At 39.9% G+C, this 10,208-nt stretch overlaps 1 protein-coding gene across 1 annotated transcript in view; it reads right to left on the reverse strand.

The window, feature by feature from the left end:
• Positions 1-1,368: 1,368 nt before the first annotated feature.
• The window catches only part of tlx3b (T cell leukemia homeobox 3b), a 12,483-nt gene continuing 3,643 nt past the window's right edge, over positions 1,369-10,208 (reverse strand). Inside the window, exons 2-3 of the mRNA XM_053646125.1 lie at positions 9,690-9,930; positions 1,369-1,605 (exon numbers count right to left, since the gene is read on the reverse strand). Coding sequence (XP_053502100.1) covers positions 1,401-1,605; positions 9,690-9,930 — 446 coding nt within the window. The 3' untranslated portion in view covers positions 1,369-1,400. The remainder of the gene's footprint in view (positions 1,606-9,689; positions 9,931-10,208) is intronic.

Here is a 10,208-nt window from a genome sequence, read left to right on the forward strand (position 1 = left end):
TCCTAGAACAAGAATTCTGGTTTGAATCCGAAACGTAATAGTTCTGCAAGCACGCTGCACAAACATTAGCCAGATAACTAGCATAACGGCACCTGAAACTTCAAGCTATATATTACATGCTGATATTTCTATATAATATAATAAAATTAATAATCCTGCTTTGTACAGTATTTACTTAAAAAAAAAGTGCCATAGCAGCCAAGATAAGCCTCTCTTAATGCTAACGTTGCCTCTTTAGTACTAGCGATTTGACGTTAAGCAGCTAGCCGACTTCCCCAATAAACTATCTAACTATTTGGACAAACTATTATATTCTAATTAAAACGAAAGCACTAGCTTGATGATGTAACTAAAACCAGTAGCCATGTTTGCTAGCAAGAGAGCTAACTTTAGGCTATTATATTGTGTATAAATTGTGTAGTAAATGTAGAGCCAGGTTTGCTAACACGCTAGTAAATATTACGCTAACTAGTATATAGTAATAAAATATAGCTACTTGTATAAATATAACACCTATTTTGTTTGATTAAGGCCAGTCAAGCTAGCAAGCTAGCAAACCTCAGGTTATAGTGTGTAAAGTATATTCAAATATTTTTTTTATTAGTTTTATAGATTTTTTTTTTATCTCACTATATTACTCGTGTAATAACATAAAGCGTTCATTCTTGTAATTGCGTCATAATTTTGCACTCCTTCGTCGGCCGACTGACGGAAAATGAGACGATAACGATAAGTTTTTGTTTTTTTAACTTTAGGTTAAATCGTGTTCACAGTTTAGCTAGTTTGGTGATGTCATACGAATTCAAGATTGTGATTGGTCGATTAAATAGTAACATCATGTGTCAAAATCACTTGACGTGCATTTTCCTCAGCTGTTAGAAACTGAAGATGAAACAGCAGAATAGCCCTTGACCCTTACTAAAATGTAAGCAGTCCTGATTTTCTCTCAGGCTTCTCTCAATGTGTGTGTGTGTGCGCGTGTGTGTGTGTCCTTGTTAGCTTTACGTTCAAATTGCCCATTGTAGGGGCCGTGGGAGGTCATGTTCTGAATAATTTATCCTCGGTTATGTGTCTCTGCGGCGTTCCCTCAGCATGATGAGATGATGGAGAGAGAGATGGAAAGAGAGATAGACTGAGAAAAAAAAACTGATGGATAGAAAGATGAGTCTCTCTGTGTAGCAGCTCTGCGTGTGTCTGTATGCTCGTTTTGGAGCTCATCCTCCGCTCCGGAGGTGTCGTTTTTGCTCTGTACAGAAAACGTCCCGTCGTTGTTTGAGATGCAGCTGCGTGGTGTTTAGAGAGCAAGGCGCTGGGAGGGAGGGAGGGAGGGAGGGAGGGGGTTGATGGGGGTGATTGGGAGGGGTTGGGGGGTAATACAGGGTGTTTGTATTGCGGGCGTCTCATGCCAGCGCAGTGAGCTTGGCGCCCTCGTCGCTGGCCCACGGCTGCAGGTTGTGCAGGGCGAACAGGGAGGAGTTGTGCATGCACAGCGGGTCGGCCGGCAGCGGATCGCTCAGAGACTTGTGGAAAGCGTCGTGCTGAAGCTGCATCATCAGACGGTTGGCCTGCTGTCGCTCGGCCTCGCGCTCCTCCGCCGTCTGCCGTCTGCCAAAACGAGCACGCACACACACACACACAGAGGGACAACGTCAGAGATCCGTACTTCGCGGTGATATCTTCTAAAAGCTGATTTTACTCTGCAGAAAATGTCTGAGCAAGTGAAAACCTTAACTACATATTACAATAAACTGAATATAACATTCATATAATTCTGTCTTTGTTACTAATTCCAAGCTTTACATTTTCCAATTCTATTGACAGATCATTTTTGCTTCTTTCTAGAAATAAAAGCTTAAAAGGAAATTATCTGCCACTAAAACAAGACTTCGTAATTATTCAAATGAATCAAAATGACTACAAATAGGTTTAATAATCTAATATTCGTTTTATTTAATCGTTTTATTTCATTTTTTATTATTCGTTTTATTGTAATCTTTTATTATATATTGTAATCCAGACTATCGGACACAGGTTTAAAGGTGACCGGGATTTTTCTGCTGCAGCTCGGGATTATGGAACGACCTGCACGTTGGGGTTTTTCAAAACGTTTATTACTATTTATTGTCCCAGATATTTAAGGTTTTTGTCCTCATTGCTGTTTTTGAATTAGTGGGGGGGTTCGGTTTTTTACAGCATGTCTTTTAAATCTGCTGTATAAATAATATAAAGGTGGATGGATATAAATATATTTACATTCGGAAAGCAAGAAATTGTGTTTTTTTTTACTCTTAGAGATTTAACACTATTCAAATGCACTTACTCGTTATACACACCTGTATAACTCGACAACACGTCATGACATTGTACATAACATAAGCGTGCTCAAGTTTGCCAACTGTGAGACGTACTAACACGATTAACTGTAAAAGGTATCATTTGTATAATATCGGATTGTTTCTAAACTTCCTCGAGGAAGGATTTGATTAATTGATTGTTGAAAAAGGCTATATAAGGTTTGAGTTGGAAGGGTTACTTTTATTTATTTATTTCATTTTATTAGAACTTCTATATTTCCATACATTTACTATGTCACAGATAATAATTCAGTATAATAATACAGAGTGGCATGTCCTGATGAAGGTAAACAGAATGCTCACATTTAAGATCTAAAAGACGATTAAATACTAGGCTGTGTAAATTATGTATGCAAAATACTACATGTATACTAACTATATTAATATATAATATTAAGATTAATAACTATAATATTGAAATTTTGAATTTGAACAGTATATAATAAAAATAGATGTCAGAATCATATTTATGTGCATAATTATACATTACAGTTACATGCATGTGTCTATGTACAATAGAGAACGGATCTATACTTAATCGCGAGGTGTGTGGCTGTTTAGATTAAATAATATTGGTGTTTCAGGAGTTTATCACGCTCATATGTAGTGCTCATTTTTGTACATATATATAATATAACATGAGTTAAAATAGAGTTTTCCATAAAACTGCTCTACCTTGGGTTCATCAGCTGTTATATATACAGTTATGTACATAAAATATACGTGTTATACATTGACTTTGCACAAAATGTAAGAAAAAGAAAAGAAAACAAGGGTCATTTAATGACTTGGCTCACATTATGCACTCTGACTCTTATTTAAAAAAAAAAAAAGCATTCTTCTAAAGGCTCTTTAGATGGTGAATGTTTCTACGCTTCCTAATGGTAAATAAGGGTTCTTTCTAATCAGGAAACACTGTTTTAGGGTTCTACATAGAACCTTCTTTAAATGTTTCCCCTGACGCACATCCGGAGAACATTTAACCACACTTAAGGGTTCTAGATTTAAATATATTTTTCGGAGCGTGTGCTTTGAGTTAAGTTTACGCTGCACTTGCCGTGGGAAATGTAATTGCTTTGTTGTTTTTTTTTTGTTTAGTTTTTTTTTTTTCTTCTTTTTCTCAGCATTAAAGAAATTTAAACAGATCACAGACATTTGCTAAATAAATTAAGGAACACATGCGTGGTTAGTGTAAGGCACAAAAGTACAAGTTGTGGAGGCGGAATGTTGGCGTGTTTTATTAATATTCAGAGGTAATGAAGACAACATGGCTGCAAACGTCCTGCTTTCTCTCTGAGGCTCTTTTATTTATTTACACTCGTGTTAGATTCAATTAAACTTGCTCTAAATCTTTCCCTCCTGCAGGTCCTGCAGGGTGGCGTTAGTGTGGTGTTAGTGTGGCATACATGTTGTGTTGGTGTGGTGTTAGTGCGGTGTTAGGGTCGTGTTAGGTTGACGTTGGTGCAGTGTCAGTGCAGTGTTAGTGCGGTGTTGGTGTTGTGTCCGTGCAGTGTCAGTGCAGTGTTAGTGCGGTGTTGGTGTTGTGTCAGTGCGGTGTTGTGTCAGTGTAGTGTTAGTGCTGTTGTGTTGGTGCAGTGTCAGTGCAGTGTCAGTGCAGTGTTAGTGCAGTGTTGGTGTTGTCAGTGCAGTGTTAGTGCGGTGTTGGTGTTGTGTCAGTGTAGTGTTAGTGCAGTGTTGGTTTGGTGTTGTTGTGTTGGTGCGGTGTCAGTGCAGTGTTGGTGTGGTGTTGGTGGTGTCGGTGCGATGTCAGTTTTGTGTCAGTGTTGTGTCTGTGTGGTGTTGGTGTTGTGTCTGTGTGGTGTCGGTTTTGTGTCAGTGTTATGTCTATGCGGTGTTGGTGTTGTGTCAGTGTTGTGTTGGTGCAGTGTTGGTGTTGGTACTGTGTCAGTGCGGTGTTAGTACGGTGTTGTGTCGGTGCGGTGTTGGTGTGGTTGCGGTGTTGATTCGGTGTCTGTGTTGTGTCGGTACGTGTCGGTGTGGTGTTAGTACGGTGTTGTGCCGATGCAGTGTTGGTGTGGTTGCGGTGTTGATTCGGTGTCGGTTTTGTGTCTGTGCTGTGTTGGTGATGGTACGATGTCAGTGCGGTGTTGTGTCGGTGCGGTGTTGGTGTGGTTGTGGTGATGGGTCGGTGTTGTGTCGGTGTTGTGTTGGTGTTGGTGCGGTATTGGTGCAGTGTTAGTACGGTGTTGTGTCGGTGTGGTGTTGGGTCGGTGTTGTTTTGGTGCTGTGTTGGTGTTGGTGCTGTGTTGGGTCGGTGTCGGTGTTGGCTCGGTTTTGTTTCGGTGCTGTGTTGGTGCAGTGTCGGTGCAGTGTTAGTACGGTGTTGTGTCGGTGCGGTGTTGGTGTGGTTGCGGTGTTGGGTCAGTGTTGTGTCGGTGCTGTGTTGGTGTTGGTGTGGTGTCGGTGCAGTGTTAGTACAGTGTTGTGTCGGTGCAGTGTTGGGTCAGTGTTGTGTTGGTGCTGTGTTGGTGTGGTGTCGGTGCGGTGTTAGTACGGTGTTGTGTCGGTGCGGTGTTGGATTGGTGTTGTGTCGATGCTGTGTTGGTGTTGGTGCTGTGTCGGTACGGTGTTAGTATGGTGTTGTGTCGGTGTTGTGTTGGTGTTGGTGCGGTGTTAGTACGGTGTTGGTGTAGTAAACTCTGATTATACAGTCCTGAGTGTAAATCTACCTGTGTTCGTAATGTAATAGCTGCACTTTTGCTCCTCACAGTGTAACCCATTTTCTACCACCTCTGTACCAAGCAAGTATCAGACATCAGCATGTCAGAGACAAGCGTTTTGTCTGATTTGATTCGTGATTAGATTTCTGACGTGACAACTAATTAAAATTTACATTACAAGTGAATATAATACCTTGTGCACACACACACATGGGCACACAGCAAATCAGAAGGTTTATGTATATAGCCGCCTGTGCTGTCCACACACACACACGTTACAGAAAAGTCACATCAACTTCACGTGTGAAATCGCTCCAGTGATTTCTTGTGTTTTTGTGTATATCTCATACTAAATACTTTTAGATCTTCAGGCGAAATGCAACATAAATCAAAGGCAACCTGAGTAAACACACAATACAGTTTTTATTTATTTAAATTTTTAATTGAAGCAAAAAAAAAGTTATCCAACACCTATCACCCATGTGATAAACTAATTGCCCCCTTAAACCTAAAATCTGGTTGCGTCACCTTTAGCAGCAATAACTGCAAGCAAACGCTTCTGATAACTGGAGATCAGACTTTCCCTTACTTCTAGGACTAGGACTTACTCGTAGGCTTTGGATCATTGTCTTGCTGCATAATCCAGTTACACTCGAGTTTCAACTTACGGACTGAAGACTGGACATTCTCCTTTAGGATTTTCTGATAGTGAGCAGAATTCATGTTTCCCTCAATTACTGCAAGTTGCCCAGGCCCTGAAGCAGCAAAGCATCCCCACACCGTCACACTTCCTCCACCATGCTTGACCATAGGCATGATGTTCTTTTTGTGGAATTCTGTGTTTGGTTTACGCCAGATCTAACGGGATCAGTGTCTTCCAAACAGTTCACTTTCGACTCATCAGTCCACAGAACATTCTCCCAAAAGGTTTGCGGATCATCACGGTGTGTTTTGGCAAAATTCAGATGAGTCTTAATGTTCTTCTGGGTTAGCAGTGGTTTTCACTTCACCACTCTTCCATGGATGCCATTTTTACCCAGTGTCTTTCTGATAGTGGAGTCATGAACAGTGATCTTTATTGATGCAAGAGAGGCCTGTCATTCCTTTGATGTTGTCCTTGGCTCTTTTGTGACTTCCTGTATGAGTCGATGCTGTGCTTGTGGAGGAATTTTGGAAAGTCGGACACTTCTGGGAAGGTTCACTACTGTGCTGAGTTTTTCCATTTAGAGATAACGGCTCTCGCTGTGGTTCTTTGGAGTCCCAGAGTCTTTGAAATAGCTTTGTAACCCTTCCCAGACTGATGTATTTCAATCACCTTCTTCCTCATCATTTCTGGAATTCCTTTCAACTTTAGTATAGTGTGTTACTGAGTAAGATCTTTTAACTTCATGCTACTGAGAAAGTTCTATGTAAGTCTTGATTTGATTGAACAGGGTTTGCAGTAATCAAGCCTGGTTGTGTCTAGTCCAGCTGAAACTCACCATGAACGCAGTTTAGTAACTACAGGGGCAAATACATATTGGTATTGGATAACTTTTTTACTTCAATAAATGAAATACAGTTTTTAAATGATAATGTTGTTATCATCTTATCTCCTTTGTTTTATCTTAGCTTTTGTTTTTAATTTCTGAAACTATTTAATATGAGAGATACACAAAAACAGAAGAAATCAGGATGGGGTAAATAATTTTGCACATTTTCACTGTAGGTCATGTGGTTTCATTTACTTTTTCACAGCTAAGGTATGAGTTTTATTTTCAAATATGCTCTTGTTTGTTTGTTTGTTTGTTTATTCACATGTATGTCATGTGGGTTAAGTTTTAGAAAGGCATTCTATCACATGATTCATTCATTTTCACGTGTGAGCACATATGGGTCATGTGACACTGCGTGCTTACTTGAATGTACAAGCACGGTTTTCAGGGAATAACCTGGACCTGTGAAACGCACCTTTATATACTGTACTTACTCTCCTAATCACACATGATCGACATGATGTGAAGTGTGTGTGATGTTTCGCTATGCTGTGCCATTGCGTAAAACGTTAAACATTCCAGTTGCTGATTCTGCAGAATACAGACTCTCAGCTTCTGGTTTTTAATGCTCAAGATTAAAGATTATAATAAATGTAAGACGGGTGGAAACAACAGGGAGCGCATTAAATATATATACTCTGCAGATTAAGTCGTAAAAAATAACTGCAGCTCGTGAGGAAGTTAGTGTCAGTTAAAGAGTCGCCATGTTGAAACTCTGCCGAATCCATCTTGCGCTCAGCGGCCTGCCGTGTTCAGCGGGTTGTGTTTTCCGTCATGTCGTAATCAGCACCTGGGCCAGATGTGGAATTGTGCTGATGTTTTGCCAGACGGTAAGGCAGCAGCTGCCTGCATTTTTCCTGTTCTATAACCAAAACATAGCTCTGAAGTGACGTCTAGTAGAGGAGTAAACCTCAGACTTCCACATGATACGATATGGTTTTGATGAGATATTTTATCGGTACCACTGAAACCGCTACCCTATGATACGATACAGTTTCAATTCATTCGTCAGCAATTTGATATTTGATGATACTGCTGAATGATAGGACTTTGATTCATAAAGCAACAGTTCAGTATTTGACAATATTACTGAATCTGCTAGGATTTGATATGATATGATACGATACGATATTGAATTCGATATGCTTCGACTGAAAATGTTATATGATTCAATACAATTCGATATGATGTGATTCAACTGAACGTGCTAACCACTAAGCCACCGGGTACTCCGGTTTCCTCCCGCAGTCCAAAGACATGTATGGTAGGCTGACTAGCATTGCATGTGATTGTGCCCTGCTATGGATTGCTGCTAGTGCCTCATGCTCCCTGGGATCGGCTTCAGGTTCCCCGTGACCCTGTACAATAAGCGGTAAAGAAAATGGATGGGTGGATGGATGGAGGGATGACTCGATTCAGTAAGATACGATATGATTCGATTCAGTACGATACGATATGATTCGTTTCATTACAATACAGTATGATTCGATTCAGTTCGATACGATTTGATCCAATATGATAAAGTATGATTTGATTCAATACGATACAACATGATTCGATTCAGTACGATACGATATGAGTTGAGTGAAAATGATACGATATGATTTAGTCATCTCCGATCGACATTTTGTTCAACTTTGTTTCGAATCTGTGTAAGGCCCACCATTAGCTCATGAATGATGATAACATAAAGGATTATTTTTAAAGCATTAGAGTTACCTACAACTGTTTGTCTTTTTTAATTAGATTTTTCCTTGATTCATTTCAGTCGTCTTTTAAAACGATGTATTGTTCCGAATCATCTGTTTGCTACACTGCTGACTTCTACTCATCAGTGACCAGCTCCTGCTAATCTTAGCACTGAATCTTCATGGCGTTACCACCGTATGACAACACAGTTGTGTTTCCACAAAATTCTTACAAGCCATCATTTTTATCGTCTGTTTTAAACCTCTCCAGCAGGTTAATGTAATAGTCAGTGAATAATTTAATAATTTAACCTTAAACTGTCGTGTCGCGTGCAGATGTTAATTGTTGCAACTAGTTTCAACAGAATTAAATGTCTATTTTCTTGAGAGTTTATGCAAAAATGTCACAACCAGCAACAGATACTAGCAGAAAAAGGGTCTCTCACCGCGTACATGTTTCCTTGCTAAGAGTACACCTTTAGTGTGTGTCCTTTAGCGAAGCATAGCATAGTGTACTTTAGCGTAGCGATTCTCTGAATCTTACTCTAAAGCTAATTAAAGTGATCGTTAACCTCCAGTTGTGTAACATTAATCGCATTTAAAGGTTCACTACACTCACACTCTACACACTGAAGGTAGAAAAGGTGCTCGATGGTACAACCTCAGAGGAAATTCCCCTCAGAGCATAGTCATGAAGTCTAGAAATTACATTTATTTCATCGTTACAAACTTATCATGAAATACATTGTACATTTTTTGTGTACGTTTTTAGACAGAACAGGTAGAAGGAACATTGAGCAGAAAAATTAAGTAGCCTATTTGAAGGCATTTTCTTTTGTCACTCAACAAGCTGCTGCAGGTCACGTGATTATCCGTTTTAATAATTAATAACGTTATTAAAAACATCACGTGTACCTCATTTAGATGTAAGTTAACGGCTGCATTCTTTTTTCTCTCTCTCTCTCTTTTATTAAATAGCAGTGTGATATGGGTGTAAACTTTAACACTTTTGGGGACTGCAGATGTTAGCACATTAGCTGTTAGCTAACTCTGGTGTAAAGTCGGTTTGTTTGTTTGTTTGTTTGTTTTTCCAGTTGAGATTTATGGGGTTTTAGTACATATATTTATACATACTTAAACTAAATATAAATTTATACAAATATAAACTTAAACTATAAACTTTCAACTTAAAAAAAAAACTGTAAATATGTGTGCTTCTACACGGTTTTTTATTTATCATCTGAGTGATGCAACCTAAAAATTCCCGCCAAATACGCATTCTAGAACATTTCTGGCGATGTTCCATGCGCGCGATCGGATCAAACTGCGGAACTGTAACCACTGCGATACTTCTCTCGCGCGCGGGTTATTTAGAGACTCACGAGAATAAAAGAGGATTCAGCTGTCTCTCTCTCTCTCTCTCTCTCTCACCTCCATTTGGTCCTCCGGTTCTGGAACCACGTTTTGACCTGCGCGTCGGTCATCTTCAGGGTCTTGGCTAGAGCCGCGCGCTCGGCGCTGGCCAGGTACTTCTGTCGGTGGAAGCGCTTCTCCAGCTCGCATATCTGCGCGCGCGAGAATGACGTGCGCGGCTTCTTCCGCTTGGGCGGCGTCCGGTTCTGGTACGGGTGACCGATCCGCCGCGCGACCACGGTGAAGGGCGTCAGGGCCGCTGGAGGACGGGGAGGGAGAAGTTTATTCCAAAACCGTAAGTGGCAAATCATCACATGTTAAGCATGACCATAAATCTGTGTGTACACAAAGTGTACTTGGAATAAAAATAATAAACAGAGAGAGACCTACTTCTGAATGCAGGATTATTATTATTTATATAGTTTCCTTTTATTATTTATATGAAAGCCGATTCTGCATGAAATACTTATTATTATTATTATTATTATTATTATTATTATTATTATTATTACACACTTTTAACAAATATAACGGTAC

This window comes from Ictalurus furcatus, chromosome 16 (assembly GCF_023375685.1).
Source record: "Ictalurus furcatus strain D&B chromosome 16, Billie_1.0, whole genome shotgun sequence".
Taxonomy (NCBI): Eukaryota; Metazoa; Chordata; class Actinopteri; order Siluriformes; family Ictaluridae; genus Ictalurus; species Ictalurus furcatus.